This window comes from Neopsephotus bourkii, unplaced genomic scaffold, assembly GCF_033783945.1.
Source record: "Neopsephotus bourkii isolate Nb327-2 ecotype Australia unplaced genomic scaffold, CSIRO-AGI_Nbou_v1 NB_168, whole genome shotgun sequence".
Classification (NCBI taxonomy): domain Eukaryota; kingdom Metazoa; phylum Chordata; class Aves; order Psittaciformes; family Psittacidae; genus Neopsephotus; species Neopsephotus bourkii.
Window position 1 is genome coordinate 14,861,033 of NW_026900684.1, and position 18,435 is coordinate 14,879,467.

Here is an 18,435-nt window from a genome sequence, read left to right on the forward strand (position 1 = left end):
GAGATGAAGGTGGTAGTTCCAGCTCGTAGCTGTCATGTCTCACTGTACACAGTGCTGCTCCCAATGGAGAAGTTAGTTTTCCTACCTTCACACTGTCAGCTGCACACTGATTAAATCTGAAAGGTTTTCTTTATGTACCAGACCTAGAATATATCATTGTTTTAATTATTTCCTTGTCTGTGCCCCCTGCTGATACCTTCTCAGTGATGAGCGTATCTGCTATTTCTTTCTAAAATACATAGATTTTCTCTACCCTTCTCACTCCCCTCCTCCAAGTTAGAAATGTCAGGAATTACAATTGCTGACGCTGTGCTTGCTGCAGGAGTACTGGGAAGTGGGGCTTTGGTATAAGCAGAAATTTGACCTGCCGTTTTCTCAGCTGGGGGAAAGAGGATGCTGTCCCTTGCATAAAGGGGCTACACAAAGAACTCACATAACCTGTTCAGCCGCTGCTGGTCTGTAGTTAGAGTAAAAATCACAAGCAAATGAGTAAGGATTTGCTTGGCTTGACTAGAGTTTCTACTTTAAAGGAAAAAAAAATGGAAACACTGCAGCTCGAGTTTCTCTCATTTCTCATACCACTAACTCACGGCTTCAGGCTACCCCGCAGCAAAACTGGAAGTTGCCATCTAATATTTGCAGCAACTGATTTGCTCAGGCTACAGAAAAAATCCTTTCACAGATTTGCAGAGGAGAATAAAGTCAAAACCAGCTCAGTTCCTTTGTTCCCACTGCTGTTTTCACTGTTGCAAAAGGCAGTTCAATTTCACATAATCACAACAGCAAGCAGCTATAACAAAATACATTAAAACCACATTTGTTCAATAGAAGAATGCCATTTCACAAAAGGTCATGCTTTCAGTTTTGAGGAGACTGCTAGTCACAAGCAAAATGCCAATATATCATATCACAAAGCATTGACTTGTCTGTTCCCTAGTTGCCTTTGTTATAAAAATGTGAAAAATAGTATTTACCTGCCTTCTCAAGTGATGAAATATTTGGTCATAAACTAAAAATACATACTACTGAATATTTATAACGAGGCACACGTGAAATAAGACATACAGTTCCATAAAGTGGATAACATATGGGAAATGCACTGTTAAGAGTCTTGCTGTGAAAAACAGTAATCTTGGAAAAACCAGGAACCATGGGGTTTAGCAGTTTACATAAACGTGCAAGTGTTCCACAGCATTTATTTAGAAGACAACTACTTGATACTAAATTTTAAATATTTAAAGACAAACTGCCATTTCAGGGAGTTTCTCCTCTCCACCTAAATGACTGCAGTCATAGCAGTCAATCCAGTGATGCTGTAAAGAATACTGCCATAGATACACACCACTTTGGCATTATCTCATCCATAGCTCTGAAGTGCTATTTCCTATCATTTTAGTCTGCATCCTGTAAAGTTTCCAACATCTTTGAAAGGTGATTTTTATGCTAGAAGAAAATTCACTTTTAACTCAGAGCTAAATTTATTGCATTATTTAATCTGCAACGTCCTCTTGAATAGCAAAGCCTCACTCTTTGTTCATTTGTCTCTTGGACACGTAGTTAATGGAAGAGGAAAATTTTGCTGATTGTATTGGCTAAATTGTTGTCTTTTTAAAATGTTGTCCAAGTAAAAAGATGAATACTCATCAGCCCAGATAGATAGGGAGAAATATAGTACTGCCTATCTTACCCCTTCTTTCTTTGTCTGAAGTGATATTTTAAAGTAAGTGAGGTTTCTGTATGTCAAGTATTACAGGCAGAAGCACCTGTAATTATTATTCCTTTTTAAGGAACTGTTTTTTGGTGGTTTATGTATTTTCCATAGAAACCAATCAATTAAAATGGCTGACAGTGAATGGGCTATCTCTTTTTTTTAAAAAAAGATTCAGCTATAATGGGAATGAAAAAGTACATTGCTTTCTTCTTATTATAAAAAAAAAAAAAACCACAAAAAAACCCCAACAAAACAAAAAACCCAAATAAGAGGGATGGGTTTTGTTCGTTCTTACACCTAGTAACTCCAGAAAGGACACTTGAAATTCCTCAAGTTTGCCAACATTATGAGTTCTGCAGTTTCCACCTGACCAAGCCTTACAGCCTGGGGCAAGCAGTTAATCATGCTCAGAAGCAATCTGTAAGAATTTGTCACCTATGTTCAGTGAATATCCCCAGCACTGCATGTGCTACATGCCCTTTGAATGGGGAAAATACAGAAAAGATAAGAAGGTATGAAAATAACATGAAGTGAGAGGAGGTGGCTATGAAGATGGGAAAAGATAAGAGCAGAGGATCCCAAAACCAACAGGAGGAGCAGAAGATGGGGGAGAAGTCAGCAAGCCACAAGGAGATAAAGGCAGAGATGGGAGCTGAAGAGGTCTTTAGTCAGTCCTCTCACACTTTGTTTCAGAATTTGACAATGAACAGATAACTCTTAGGCCTCAACGTACCTCTGCTGTCTAGCAAACAGCTACAAAACCCAAGGGAGAAAACCATGCTTGCTCATTCCCCTCATGTCCTACCTTTCAATGTTGCCATCTGTAACACTGAACTTATTTTAATTTCTTTTTTTTTTCAATGTAATAAAAAATCCTAACAGTAGCAGCATTAAAAGAGAATCAGATTTGACTGTTGGCCAAAGCACAGGAGGAATGCAAATAACCGACAAAAAGTTGACAAACTAGAAATGCTGGTGCCCTTACAGAATAATCGCTGTGTAGATATAAAATCTTCCTCGTATCAGTTATATTCAGACTTTTTTGCCTATATAAATCTTAAACACCAATTATCTGTGAAACTTAAAACTATCGTAATTGGTGCTCTCTTACTCAAGGCAAGTTCTCAGAGAAAATTAGTGCTCAAAATGGCAAAATGTTCAAATAAAACCACTGATTATAACTCTGTTATTGAGATGAGCTTTTAGATGGCATATGACACATCCAGATTGGTTCAGTAAGAAAACAGGTTCAGGGTTGGATACTAGCTGAGATTTTTTTTGTGTTGGTTTTATGGCTAAGGATAGCCAGATGGATAAGGATTTTATTATAGGTATTGGCAAGTTAATGCTGCTGAAAGCCTGACACATGACGCGTTGACTCAAAGTTGGAACATCAGATTTTCATCTACATTAAACTCAAGCAATTTTTGTGAGGCTGCAGCCTGGATGCACCACCGCAGCGTGTGCATTGCCTACCTCAGAGAAAGAAAACCCACAAACATTGGGGATCTTTCTGTCTGAAGTGATGAAGGTGAATGAAGAGCATCCACCACAGGAGAAGAGTCAGAGTCTGTGACAGCTTTAGCGTGCACACACGTATGCTAAGCTCTGCCCACCTGTATGCCCTGCTCATGGGCAGGTCATAGAGCACACTGCCCTTTCCACATCATCCAGCCTGCAAAACTAGATTTCACTGTCAGTGCTCTTCTGCCTTCCAGCCCAGCCTCCTGACCAGGGAGAAGCACTCCAGTAATCCCTGAACCTTGTACTGTAGATGAACCCCAAATACATACGTGATTTGTTGAAAATACCTGCATTGCATTAATCAGTTAAATTCTCTATTTCCTAATTCAGGCATGAAAACAGTGTTGGTTTGGGATGCCTGAACCAAAGCAATCTGGCTGAACTTGAGTAGTCTCCAACGGAGTCAGCTATGGGTAACATTTATCTTTGTTTTTCATTTGTAGCATAGACAAAGGGAGCCATTTACATTCCTGTGAGATCTTGTCTCAGCAGTTTCCCTTTTGAGACTGTACAGTAAGGGAAAGAGCTAACTAATCTATTTGTGGCCTTCAACTACTACACCAGAAACTATGAGCATGGACAGGTGTCTGCCTGGGAAAGCCAGTCATCTAATTTTAGATATGCCAAGATGAACAGGAGGAAAAAAAAAAATGTTATAGAGAAAGAAGGGTTAGCAAAGAAAGAATTCTGGCCAGTAAGAGAACTGAGTAACTCAAATCAGCACACATCCAAGCATGACATTTAGATACTAACCCAAAAGGTGAAGAACTTTAATACTAATATCACTTGATCTGCAGTGATTCAACATCTCCCTGGGGTTTGTCCTCTCATCAGAACATGAATTCTTCCTAAATTTGGCCCTTCTGTCTTAGCCAGCCTCACATTAGACCTTTTCCAACAATACAGATTGCAGTTGCAGCAGTGGACACCAACTCTGAGTCACCACAGAAAGGTTGTCTGAGCTGAGCCAACTGCAGCAGTCAGCAAGGGACAGCGGTGGGTGTGTGCGTGCTCAGAAAAATGAACAGAAAGCTGCTGCTTTTGAGCTCTGGGAGAAAAGGTCAATGTTTTCCTGTCTAATCAGGAATCTGGGTCAGGAGACGCTGGAAATGAGGTAGGTTTTGGATGCTGCTTTCACCCGAAACAGGGATCAGCTTGGCTTGTGGTGCCTCCCAGCACTCAGCAGCCCAGCTGGAAGCCATAAGCAGCTATCAGCCTGGGGCTCATGACATCACTGTGCACCAAGCACATTTTTCACATACTAAGACAGCACGGATACAGGCTGCTAGCCGAGGTAGGTTTATTAAAGAGCCAAACTGCCGGCTGCAGACACTTCATTTCTGCAGGTTAAGCTTCTTGTTTTGTTAGAGGTTCACATTTTTCATCTGCAGGGAGTTTATTAAAAAGGGCCATTGACATTAGCATCAGTTACACTTGTGTGTCAGAACACCTAAAAATGATTTTTGAAATACATACAATGCCTTGCAACTCCTCTTGGGTTTTCTAAAGGGAACAATGTTTCTGATTGTAAATTTTACTCACCAGAACTCAACTGTCTTGTGAAACGTGCAGGAATCACAGAAAGCAGTTTGATAAAGGAGGCATGTCTTTAACTTCAGCAAGCCCAGCCCCTGGGAATAACAGTTTCTTATTTCGGCACAGGCAGTCTTGTGAAAGAGAAATTAATCCGTCACGTACTCTGCCCTGTAGCCTCGCAGAAGCTATGTTGAACCACAGACCAGCTTTCCACCTTATTATACCTTTGGGAAAGAGGAATTACTATTGTGAGGAATTCTGCAGTGTGCTAAGAGGTTTCACAATCCCAGGGCAGCCAGAGATGGTGAAAGAGCCTGGATCTGTCAAGTTAACAGAGTAAATCACTGCTCTGGTCACGTGCCTCTGGCAACCACCACCTGCTTGCCTGCAGTTGGGTTGCCTTTTTCTATGCTATGAGAGCAGTGTTGCACATGAAAGAGAGCAGGATTCACCTAGGGCCTCAGAGAAGGGAAACACACACACCCTTACAACAGGCCATGCGCTGGTAGCCGCAGTCTGGTTTTAGACCTGAGGGAAAAAGACTCAGCCTAATCCCAGAGCTCTGTCAAAACCCTGTAGAAACAAACACAACATGCAGGAGAAAACTGTGTCCTACCTGATGCAGAGGCAGTGGCTGGGCATTTGCTTCTCAAAAAGAGCTGATATGGAAGAGTCCTGTCTTTTGATTTCAGAGCCTGTGAGTTCCAGTCTCGCTCATGACCTCTAGAGTGAGAAACGAATTAATCTTTAAGCTCTGCTAGGTCTTAAAGACCTAGTCTTAAAGGTCTACTTAAGTCTACTTTGTGTTGGCCAGGTGAAAGTCAGCTGTTCACCAAAACAGACTTTTGCCAGGTTCTGTGGGCTATTTCTGAAGTCTGCACAGTTATCAGAGCCATGTTAACAAAATGCTTTTAATTCAAAGTTTTACTGTTTCAAAGTTCAGCTGGTCACATTTACAGGTAATTTTAAGTTGAATTTTTACTGTAGCAGGAAGCACTGGGTCCCAGCAAGAGTGAAAAACAGAAGGCAACTTTATTTCTGTTGCTGGTTTTACAGCAAGTTTTCAATGGCTTCCAGTTAGCTTGGGCAAAGGAAGCTAGCTGCAAAGTAAATTACAGAGACTTCAGGTTTGCTACGCTTAATGTATAACTGAAATAATGCACTGCAAAAGGTGCAAATAGCACTATAGCGGTCACAGGTACTGAGCTGGAGGCACACAAAGTAACTGAGGACAAGCCACACGGAAGTACAAGTTTGAAAAGCCATTTAACAGTTGATATTGTTAATACACCAGTTACAGTGGGACTCCGAACACAGCACAGCTTGTGGTTACTAATACACTGGGGTTCCCTAGTGACTTTTTTTAATAGGGTGGCTAGTATGAAGTCCCAGCCTCATGTGAGCACAAAGCTTTGAAAGAGGAAAACAATGTTTTCTTATTCGCTGTTGGCAGCATACAGCCATTTTTCCTTGCACAAGATGGGACTTTAGAAAGAGATATGAACCTTGTGTTCTGCCCAGTCACGATTGTTAGGTCTGATTTAAGATGTCTGAACTCCTGACTGTACTCTTAGAGATTAAGGCATGATTTGACCTTGATTTCCCAGCAACCACTGCTCAAAGCCTTTGCATTCTTCTTTGAGTTGTTCCATCTCGTTATGGATTTTTCCAGCTGACCCTTTTGATCTTATTTGGAGAAGCTGACTGGGGGTGGTTCATTCTATGCAGCAGTATTAGGCTTGAAGAACAGCAGGGGTAGCTCCAGCAGAAGCTAGAAAACCTTTTATATGGCGTTGTGTTCCTTATAATGCCTTCAATATGCCTTCTGAGTGCAAAATATGCTTAGCAGTTCATCATAATTCTCTGATACCTTTGCCTTTCCCCAGCAGGCAGGACAGTGATTTTGCAGCTGCTGCTTCTGCACCTAATTTATCCGCAGCTGCTTTTGCTGGTGCTCAGAGCAGTGACAACCGTGATCGTAATTCATGCAAAACCAGGACTCCACTCTTGAAGGGAACAGGAACTACACAATGCCCTTCTACAGCTTTCACAGCTGTGGGACATGCTCAGCTGGATTACCCACTGATGCCCATCACCAGCCTCATGTCTGTGCCAATGCTCTGTAATGGTCAGGGGGCAGAGTCACAAACAGGAAACAGACTGAATATATTCTGCACTTCCCAGGAGTTACTTCTCTTCTTAGAGCGGTATTGAGGTAATAAATAACATCAGCTACCCTCACACTGGGCTTTAGCAGTGAGGAAGGAAACAATTCAGATATACTTCAATAGGTTACCTTAGTGTCTGGTGGAACAGCAATCAGGTCCAATAGGACATAATGTGAAAGGCAATAGGGTCTGCAGAGCTGAGCTATTTGATGTCAGTCTAGAGCTAGGCAAGCCATCTGAAACCAGCTTTTACACTAACTGCAGCTGGGGAAAAGGAGAACTGAACTGGCATCTGTCCCACAGAACACGTGTTTTGGCATTGTAGCCAGCTGTAGCTCTGTTAGCTCCACCAGTCCTTCAGGGTGCAGTTTTTATGTTACAGCTCAGCTGAAGTAATGGGTAGGCAACGCCGGAAAGGGGAGTTGTGCTTCTTATCCTCCACACGTGGCTATGGATTCTCAAGGTATCAGTAACGGCTCTCATCTGACCCCCACTGCAAGCAGGTAGGTAAGGGTAGCTTTCCACCAGCAAGCACAAGTGATCAGATTGGCTTAAATAATGTGAAACCCACTGCCCAGAATGCCCGTTTCATCTTTGCTTTAAAGCAAACTATCCTGAAAGGGACAGACCTGTTGTCCTCTCTCTTCACCAGCCACAGCCACTTCCCTTGCACTGGCAGTAGCACCCGCACACTTGTGTGACCCAATCTTATCTGATGAGCACAACAATCAAAATAAATGTGCTTATTTGGTTGGACGGGGCTCTGAGCAACCTGATCTAGGTGAAGATGTCCCTGCTCACTGCAGGGGGTTGGACTGGTTGGCCTTTAAAGGTCACTTCCAACCCTAAATATTGTGTGATTCTATAAACAGTATCCCTTCCCATAGCAGGTGCCCAGCCTTCTCTTTCTCTTGCTGTCAAACCTTGCATTTCTTCCCCCTGGCATGCAACAAAAACTCAGGCTTCAGCTGGATTTTGCATTTGCCTCTCAATCACTCATTTCTACACTAAGAGCCACTTCTGCATCTCAAGCAGCAGTATCGTTTATTATCTTTTGAGACACAGTTTGTACATTTGTCTAATTACCCAAAAGACACCTTATCCCAAAGGGGACCCACCATCTCCAGCTACCCAACAGGTGGCCAAAATCAGCCAGCTCCCCACCAACAACGGGCAGGATTACCATAGCAATTTATCCTCTTAGAGAATGACAGTCACATCTTGTCCGGTCATGGTTGATTCTCATCATCTGATTCCCACCACATGGATTAAAATAAGCAGCACCAAGAGTGAATCAGGAACTCGTAACAGGCACTGGTACAGAGTCAAGTGCCATTTATCACCCATAATTATAATGTTTTGCTCATTCTTACCTTTCCTCCTGCCCCTGTCCTTTCACATAGATTAAAGCCATTCCACTGGTTACAGAACTCAGCTTGTACTCACAGCATTATTTTCTGCAATCAAAATAGGCAGATATAAAGATACTGAATCACCATGGCAGAACATTCATTACAGATACCTGCAGGCCAATGTGCAAAACCTCACGCATAAGCTGTTTCTGTGAAGCAGTAAGTTAACATCTTCTACGCTCCACATGCTTGCCTGTAACACCTTCCCACTGCCTCAAACAAGAAACTCACTGAGACAAGTTTGATCTTTCACTTCTGCCTTCATTTTTCTGAAAACTAGCACTTGTCTTGATTACTGACTCCTGCTTTTTCTCACTGTGTTGCTTGGCAGCTTGTCATGAGTTACTTTTTCCCACATCATTCATGCATCCCAAGCAAAAAATAAAGATGCATAAGAGCAAAGAAGCAGGTGTTTAGAAAGCCAAAATACATTTCTTTGGCAGCATCTGCACGGCAGATACTTTCAGCTAAAGTATAGGCCCAATTGTAATTATACACAATAAACCCTTTGGCAGTATAAAAGAATGAAAGAACTCTCTTTTTCTTTTTTCTTTCCCAAAACACAGGTCTGGATGCCAGACACTTGTCTCTGACTCTTTAAAGCAGTTGCCAGGAAAGGAAATGGGAGGTATATGCACACCTCCACCCCAGCTTGGCCAGTAGGACTGTTCAGTGACGAAGGGATTATTTTGGGATGCAGAAGATCAGATAGTAGCCTTTGCCACAGCCTCCTCACATACCTTTGGCCAGCTGCCTCATCCCTCCATAATGAACAGTGGTAATTACCAAATGCTGAGAAAACAAACAGAAGCTGATTTTGTGCTGAGCCACAGACACAAGGTGAAAATTCCTGACCTGCCATCAGCCAAGCTTAGTCAAGAAGCTTAGTCAAGGATTCCTAACCATTAAGGAATGGTTAATCAGTGTGTGTAATTCACCATGGTGCTGAGATTAAGATGTGTTACAGGGTGACTAGAGACAGGTTTAGTGAATCCAGAGATGATCTCAGTATTGTTGCACAGCACTGTGTGATGCTGACAAGCTGTGCTATTAGGAAGCTCTATGCTATATATCATCTCAGAGCACATAAAACCACATTTAACTTAAGCAAGTCCTCCACAGTCACGTTTCAATTTCAACTACAACACAACCCAGTCCAGCATCACAGCTCTGACAAAAAAGGCACATTGACAGCCAACCATCATCAAAGTATTAGAAGTGTTACAATGCAAAGGGCAGTCTGCTGATGCTGGAGTCTGTGCCCCCGACCACTAACAACCTCATCTATGTACAAAATGGTAGTTATATGGTTTTTAGCATAGTCCCCGAAAGAGTGACACTTCGTGATACTTGGCAAGCAGCAGCAAGGCAACCTGCAGGTGCAGGTTGCCACTTGGCTTCATCAGGACAGTGATTTCTAGGGACCCCTGCTTCAACTGTTTTGCCTCCCAGGATAAGGCCACTCAGCTCTTCACTCTCTGACCAGACTGAGGTTTGAAATCTCCTCAGCACAGATCACAAAGCCCATACCAGCTTTCTCCAGACTGGCAGGGCAGTTGCTGGCCACAAAAGCAGACATGCAGGGAAAGCTTCCTGTGTTTAGAAGAAAAGACAATACTAATTTGAAAACAAGAAAGGGGGTGGGGGAAGAAGCAAGCCAGCTTCCCTGTAAGGTTTAGTATGATCCCAGAGATGAACTAGTTAGATTATGTCCTTAGTAGCATGTAGTTTAAACATCACCAGGCTTGGGACAGGAAGCCTTCTGCGGGTGAGGACAGTGTCCCTGAATTACCAGCTTCCTTGTCTATCAAGAGCATAGCCACTCACACCTGGGAAGCCACCAGGTATTCTTCACAGCTTATTTAATTCAAACATATAATAATGCACAACCACTCCCCTCTAACCAGTGAGTTACCTACAACACTCAGAGTTTATTTAGCAACATTACAACTGGGCTTTGCATCTTTTGCTTTTGGTGCTTATTCACTGCTGAGCAACAGGGGAGACTTCTGCATTCCTGTGGGAAGAAAATGGCACATGGAAAACCAAAGGCAGCTGTCTACCTTGGGGTATAGCCATAGTTAGGTCTAATACAAATGCTTTAAATAGCAGAGGCCTGACAGACTCACTTGGAACATTGGTGTCTGAGTTAAGTCCCCAGCTGTATTGCACTGAAACAGGTCAGACCATTGCCCACTCTGGCAGTGACATCAGGAAGGCATGAAAAGGGCCAGCTCAATGAGCCTTTGGATTCAGTCATCTTTTCATGTTAGGAATATAAAACCCTTACAGGAGAATACAGAAGTGCAATTATGGTAAACAGTAGGGCAAAGGATAAAATCTTGTTTACCCTCAGCACTACCTCTATTTGTGTTTTACACCCTGCTCCCTGTGTTCTTGAACAGCAAGGCCACAATATGAAGGCCAGGCAGGCTTGCGACTCAGGCAGCCAGGAGGGCTGTCTTCACCCACATTGCAAATGGGCCACAATGATTCAGGCATCCCAGACACCTCTGCCTCCCAAATCAAAAAGGTACATTCAAGGCCAGGGTGGACAGAGCCTTGGGTGACATGGTCTAGTGCAAGGTGTCCCTGCCCAAGGCAGGGGGGTTGGAACTAGATGATCTCAAGACCCCTTCCGACCCAAACCATTCTGTGATCTATGATTTTTCCTACTAGAAATAAACATTAAGAATTAAAGTGCTTGCACCACAGCTGTAGTGCCCTTACACGAACCAGTCCCTTCCAGAGGGCAGGAGCTGATGGTCTAGAAATGTGATTTTTAATGATGCACCCCTGTTTCTAGGTCGAAAAAGTTACATGTTCTAGGTAATCATAACTAGTTCAACAAAAAATGCTCAGTTCAAAACCCCTGTATTTTCAAAGCTGAAGTGAACAACTTTAGAAGACTTGTTCATCTTAAGGCTAACAGAGCCTGAGCAGATCTTAAAAAGAAAGAAGTCATACAATACTGTAGGAAATGAAAAATGAAAACATTTATGTGACAATAGCACACAGAATAGAGGGAAAAACTCCCTAGGCTCATTTTGCCTAGGGGAAAAAGAGACGAAGTAATAGAATAAAGCTAAAATGGTAGTTTAAATCTCCCCAAGCTAATTTTGACTAGGAAAAAAGAGATGAGGTAGTAAAAGCTAAAATGATAGTTAAGGACCTATTTGGGTTATATACAGGGCTGGAATTCAACTTAATTGAAGGTAAAACATTTTTTGTGGGCCAAATATCCCAGCCCTTGGTCCCACGGCAATCTTACCACACAGCACAAGCACTCCCTGGGAAGTTCTCAAGCAGACCTAAGTACCACTTCCTATTTCCACTTCCACCAATATTTCTCTGCCTGTAGGAGTGGGAGCTTTCTTCCTTGATGGGAAACTTCTTCCTCAGGGCATTTTACTCTATCTCAAACAGCATTTTGTCCAATCACAGTGGAATCTCTTGTAGCTCCCAATGGAAGAAATCCAGTTTATGAGATTATATTTATTTTTAAGTGCTTGACTGTCACTCCTAAGCCCTTTGACTCGCATTGACCTTTAGGATTTCAAGACAAAATGCTATCCTACTTGTACTGCTTAAACAGTTTTAGCTTTGGGATTGTGCCAGACAGACAACTGACTGCAACTATTATAAGAGTCATTTTCCAGCATGTGGATTACTAACATGTGGCCACTTAAGCTAATTTTATATGGGATCAGAAGCCTTACAGGTCACAGTCTCATGGTTTGTCACTCAGCTGCATGTCCTGTACGTCCAAAATCCTGAATCCTATGTTCAGTCAGGCTCCCTCCAACTGTGTGTACAGAAAACCAAGGAATATGGTGCATGGATGATTATCAGAAGGCTTTGATATGAAAAGGAGTGAGGAAGACTAGCAGAATTTTGGCCCAAGACTTCGTCTGTGATATAGTTAATGATTACTTACATCTGCTGTAGCCTCATTACATACAGGGCGAATCTCTTCCTCAATTCTGTGATCCTTGTTGCCATTTATGTAAGAATGAAAACGGTTAAATCAGTTGCCCACCATTAATATTTGTATTATTTCATGTCACATCTTTTAATCAAATCACAAAATTTGACTGCAGTTTCATATTTTCAAACCTTGGTATTATTTTCTTTTTTGCAGCTGTCAGTTCCAAAAACTCCTTGGCAGCCCTCTCAGCCATACCACATAAGGATTTATTAATACAGGTCTCCACTCTTTCCCAGGGCTTGGCCATTTCGTACCAGTCAGCCTGTGCGTCTGCCTCTTGCTTATCTGCACAGTCCCAGTCATAAGAATTCTGGCAGAGACTGGGCAAGTGTCCTTTAGAAAAAGAGTAACCCAGTTCATATAACCAACTGAACTGAACTGCTTCACTACAGTTTCTTAGAAGTAGTGAAGTCAGAGCAGAGGAGCTGCATCGAGTCTTACAAAGCCTGGGTGAAAGCCCAAGTTGTACAAACTGCTGAGACAGCCCAACAGCCTACAAGTATGTAAGACAGCAGGAACTGGAACAATCTCACTCCTTTTCTCCCTTGTTCCTAGCTGCAGGAGCCCTTCTCTTCCCTTGCCCTTACACTAGCAATGACAGGAGCCAAATTAAAGTTGTTAACCCAGCAGGCAACCATCAGCAGCTTTTTTGCCCCCAGACTTATGCTGCACCACTCTATGAGCAATTCAATGAGCAACAGAACAAGCCACAGCACAAGTGACTTGCAGATGCAGCTAGCATGACAGAGGGAGCGACTGGACAGGACAATGGGGTCTTCCCCTTGTTACAGGGATTTGCCATTAAATTGTTTCAAGCCCTCTTGTGAAATCACAAAATTAGAAAGGAGGCAGCTACACAGTTTTGCAAGAAGAGAGCTGGGGTGAGTTTACAACTCACCAGCACCATCATTTGATTAACTTTTCACACTGAAACACTTCGTTCTCATGAACACCAAATCTGGTTAACCTCTGTAACATACCACTGTTTCTGCAGGAGCAGTAACAGGAACACAAATTACACAGGAGTCATACTAGACAACACAACAGCCACTTCCCTTTATTTCAGATGTGTGACTGCAAGCATTTAGCAGCTTTGAGCATAAGTTCCCATTTTGTTGTGTTTTTTTTTCTTTCCAATCTTTGTTTGCCTGACAAACAAGCAAACCTCAAACACTTCAGTCTATAGGAAAGAAGCGCTTACACCCTACAAATAGGATTATACCTCAGATGCATTCCAAGGTTGTTCAGCATAATTACAGTTTTTGTTCCATAAATAAGGACTTTCCAGTAAGCTGCAGAATACTAAGTATAAGTTGAGGTCATGGAGTTGGACATGAATTGAACACCTCGTTATTTTAAGCTCATTCGTGTCAAGTCCATCAACCAATTAATAACCTAGTAGGCATAAAGTGTTAGTCATTCCTGTTAGGCTGAGTAATTTTCAAAATGGGATATACACATTTTTCAGAGAGCTCTTTTCATAGGCATTTGCGTTACCTGCCAGCCACACAGGTGTGCAGAACTTCTGCAGGACCTATTCCAGCAGTCAGTGTCTTCCCTTTCCATTATTTTTTGCAGTTAGTTTTCACACTATAAGAGCTCTTGTTTTCACAGCTAAGTGGGGTAAAACTTCCAAAGATGGGAATAGTGTTCAATTAGGTTCCAAATTTTGCAAAGACTTCCTGTTAAGGGATTTCTTGCAACATTTACTTACTCCACTACTGGGTTATCAGATGTCCATGCACTATTAGATCTCATCTACAATAACTAGAACAGTTATTTGAGAAGTTTTAAAAAGGAACATACCAAATACCATTTATGTTCATTTCAGAAAGTTTATTGCACCAAATGCCGCAAAGAAATAGACCAAAATGATAGCGTACATAAACAACTATAAGAAAAAAAAATAAATCCATGTAGCTCGACATTGGTATTCAGTCATTCCTAAAAAAGCCTATGCGCTCCAAACATGCAATAACAACACTTTTTTTTTTTTTTTACTATGGAAAACCTGCTATGTATGTCAAATTAGCCCACTTGACCTGAAAAACACCCCCAGTCTAGAGTATATTCAGCAGTTCAGACTCAGTTTCGATTTGCACCTTTGAGGGGTAAATAATCATTTTATATAAACTTTATATACAAGAATTTGGTGTGTCTGAAAAGGGTTTTTGACTTTAACAGTAAAAGTAGGGAACAACAAAGATCATCTATAACTCTGGAGGATGCCATAAGACATGTTAATTACAGAACCAGTGTCTGTATGTTTCTTTTGGGCAGATGAAAGTTGTATGAATTAGTTCCAAGAGTACCTAGATAATTAAGATGTTTAGATCTTGGTATCATTTGGGGTTAAAAAAATCATTTAGATTAAATACTATGGTTTTGCAGTTATTCCTTGCCTCTGTGTATGAAGGTTTAGTCTTGCCTGGAAAACAAGCATACATTCTTTAAATTGCACTGTGTAAACTGGACTTACGTGGGATTTCGGAAAGACTGTGCATTCCCACTTAACCAAGAAAGTATGTATTTAAGCTTACAAAAAACTACATAATACTGATAAAACCAACTTTGGAATATTTGAAAATTAAGCTACATTATCAATTTTAAACACATCTGTACATTCATATAATTTTTCATCCTATTAAAATAAAAACAGAAACATGCCCTAAAGATGTCTAACAACACATCTGTAAATACTTACTGTCCTGTCATGCCACACTAATTTACATAAACAGCAAAATGCTACCAAACCCAAGTTAAAGACTTAAAAGTCAAAAGAAGCCCTAGAAGGTGGAATCCTGTCAACTGAGGTAGTACATTTGGTGGAGGGGAAAATATGTATTTAAGTTTCTGTAGTCCAGAGCCTTTTAAAGGTAATAAACAGCTTTTTCTTGGATTTTCTTCCTCCCAAACTAAAACTATGAGAAAAAAGATAGTTCATCATGTAAATTCTGAAGAGCAGCAAAATGTTAGAGAAAGCAGCAAGAACTATAAAAGTTTTAGCTTGGGCTGAAGACAATCCAAGTGCTTCTGACCATCAGCTCACATGCCACCACCCGGCTAATTTGAAGTCTTGCCCAAAGTCAGATTTAATTTTTTTTTAATAGTTGATACAGTAAAATCAGGTGTTACTGATCATGGCATTAGTCTTGCAATCACTGAATGTTGGCTGATCTTTGACTTCCTTAGCTCACTGTGATAACAAAAGCACATATTTCTTTGAACAGAGTCTGTTCAGATAAAAACCCAATACTTAAAAGAACAGGAATTGACTTTTAATGAACTTGGCTACTATTTAAGAGTGTCATGGAATAGAGAAAGTACATGAGGATTTCTATATACATTCAGGGAAGCAGTTTTGTAGCCTTACATGTGTGCACACACATTTTCCATCACACGGGTAGTTTAGGAATATGTGACTTGCTCTATGGCTCTTTGTCTTAACTTTAAGGAATAGAGTGGTATCTGCTGACAGCTGTATGCAGAGGTAAGTTTACTTTCCAGCAGATAGGAGTCACAAACAAAAGATAGGAAAAGCTCTCTTAACTGTAAGTAGTACAAGAAAACATGAACCATAGAGAGATTTTAGCCTTTTTAGGCAGAATACTAGGGACAAATATGAAAATGTGATAAAAGAAACATCTGGAATGTCAGATTAGAAACCCAGTATACAAGGAACAGCTTTAGAAGCATTGTATCAGAATATTAAGTAATCCTCCACTTGGAAACAACCTCTCTTCACAGTAGGTCAGTCTACCTATTTCCCTCAAAAAGCAACACAAGGTTAATCAAGACCCCTATCACATTTAAACAGCTCACAATATGCACATTTCATTATTCCAAATCACTGAAAGTTTACTGTAGAAAAGTCCAAACATCCAGGTAAATAAAAACACTTTTATTAAAAGTGTGTCCCTTCAGTGTTAAAAATCTGTAATCACCAATGAGGAGAACTCACAAAGAGTGACCAGGAGTTTCGTATTAGAATTCACTAATCCCAAGCAATTGTGTTGCTAGCAATTTGATTGAAAGCTCACCATTTCAGACAGCTTATTCATGCTGTCTCACAACAGAACAGTCCAACATTGAGTCATCCATTTCTTCAATAATGTTTGTTCTGATCCTTTGTTCTCTCTCCTCAGTCTGGTCCATAGCTTCATATCCAGCTTAACAGTACTTTACACAAAAAAAAGTCAATTTTTTACATTCATGTTATCAATCAGATGAAAACTGTGAAATATAAAAGTTTATTTTGCTTTCTAGAAACATAGAAGGCCAGTATCAACTAGTGGAGAAGTAGTTTCTGGTCTCAGAGTAGTTAACCTCTTAAGGAAAGGCACCCAGATGACAGTTCAACATTTTTGCAGAATCAAAGAGGGTAATTGCAAACATTCATAGTAATATCAAATACTGGGGGGGTTGCCCCCTATATTTAATTTTACTTCAAACAATGCTCCTTCTATTCCTACTTAGAGACAACTAGTAGCTGGAAAAAATACTTGTGACTAAAGGTTTGGTGAGGGGTTGATTGTTGTCTTCTATTTCCCCAGTAAGATTGTCTTCGGTTTGTGCCCACTGCTTGGTGTAGTGCATGCGCACAAACATGCACTAATAGCACTGGTATTCGACAAGCATGTTTGTCAAATTCATACTCCTTGGAAATAGTGATACTCGATAACACTAAGACACAGGTTTAGTTCCCAGGGCTACAATCATATAGAAACTCAGAGAGTTATTGAAGTTGCATCAGCAACAAATGTAAACTTGTAGCAGAAATTCCATAAGGCTTTCCAACAAAACCACTATCTCAGAAGTCCATTCCATTCAATTTTTAGCCATGGGCTCATCTGAATGTCTCCTCATTAAAACAGAAGCAGCCACAGCTTTCTTAACCTCTTCTCCTTCAAGGGAAAAGTCACATGATCTCATTAACACCTTCATTCCCACACTGCATTTGGCTGCTGAATCCAGGTTCCTTGTTCTGAGCCCATCATGTCTACTATACAAAATCATGTGTATGTTCTGCTAGAAAAAAATGTCCCATCTAATACACTTGTGTATAGGAATGCTATATACATATTTTACAGCTCATCCTCCTCCCCAGCAAAGAAACATACACCACACAACATTCACAAGCACAGTATTACAAAATTCATTTTAACCCACTTGTTCTTTTAACTGTTACTTCATGGTTTTGAGCAGCGTTTTGGATGGCAGCTCCTGGTCTGCCACATAGTGTTAACTTTTGTCCTTTGAATAAAAATAAAATGCAAGGATGCAGTCACTTTCTTGCTTTAAGTCAGAAGTGAGATTGTAAGAAAAACCTGAATGCCTTTTATGTCATGTAAACTGAAGTCCTCCAATAAAACATCCAGCTGAAATCAGAATCAGAAGGTGTAGAAGGTATAGGCATCACCTGCTTTCCTCAGTGTTCCCCTTTACCAGCGTCCGGCACCTCTGTTCTTCATTCAACATTCCCATGTTGTTTCACTTTAAGGGAATGACTATCCTGAGATTTTAATTTATAAGAGTATTTGGGCAACATACGGGGAATGAGTACTTGCTATAGCAGCCAACAAAGGCAAGTCATTGGATTCAATCCTAGAAATTAAAAAGAGAGACAGACTTTAAAATATACAATCACCTTCACAAGAGAAACATAAGAAGATACTTTTTCATCCACTTTAAAGAAACTGGAAGTGTCTTGTTACACTGAGTTAACTGTTACATTATTTTTATTTCCATTACTTACCTATCAGTAAAGGTAGGTAATAATGTTTAAAACCAAGAAGTATGCTGCCCTATAAATCAACAGACAGCAGTATTGCATTTAGTAGTATATAATCTTTTGGGGGGTTTAAATATTTTTATTTATTTGCCAAACTATAAGTCTCAGTTTTAGTTTTACCAGTCAGTAGGCACCAATAAGCCCAGTTTAAGAAAGCACTAAACATTAGCTTATGAAAGATGCTGCATTTCATGTTTTAACTCAGTTCACCATACAGTAGCACTCTTATCAAAAGATGACCAAAAGCTGGAATTAATTCATTATTATGCAATAACAGTACCAGGAATGTCTCTCAAACACAATGT

At 40.8% G+C, this 18,435-nt stretch overlaps 1 protein-coding gene and 1 long non-coding RNA gene across 5 annotated transcripts in view; both read right to left on the reverse strand.

Annotated features, from left to right (window-relative positions):
- Window positions 1-4,796: 4,796 nt before the first annotated feature.
- LOC133223128 (uncharacterized) lies at window positions 4,797-7,246 on the reverse strand. Its single transcript, XR_009728477.1, has 3 exons — window positions 7,068-7,246; window positions 5,388-5,494; window positions 4,797-4,995 (listed from the first exon to the last, which is right to left on the reverse strand). It is a non-coding gene; the product is annotated as an uncharacterized LOC133223128 (long non-coding RNA).
- An 8,973-nt stretch (window positions 7,247-16,219) lies between these two features.
- FNIP2 (folliculin interacting protein 2) overlaps window positions 16,220-18,435 on the reverse strand; it is a 48,907-nt gene continuing 46,691 nt past the window's right edge. For all 4 annotated transcript variants that reach the window (XM_061373416.1, XM_061373397.1, XM_061373390.1 and 1 more), the window contains one exon: window positions 16,220-17,943. In XM_061373416.1, coding sequence (XP_061229400.1) covers window positions 17,865-17,943 — 79 coding nt within the window. In that variant the 3' untranslated portion in view covers window positions 16,220-17,864. The remainder of the gene's footprint in view (window positions 17,944-18,435) is intronic.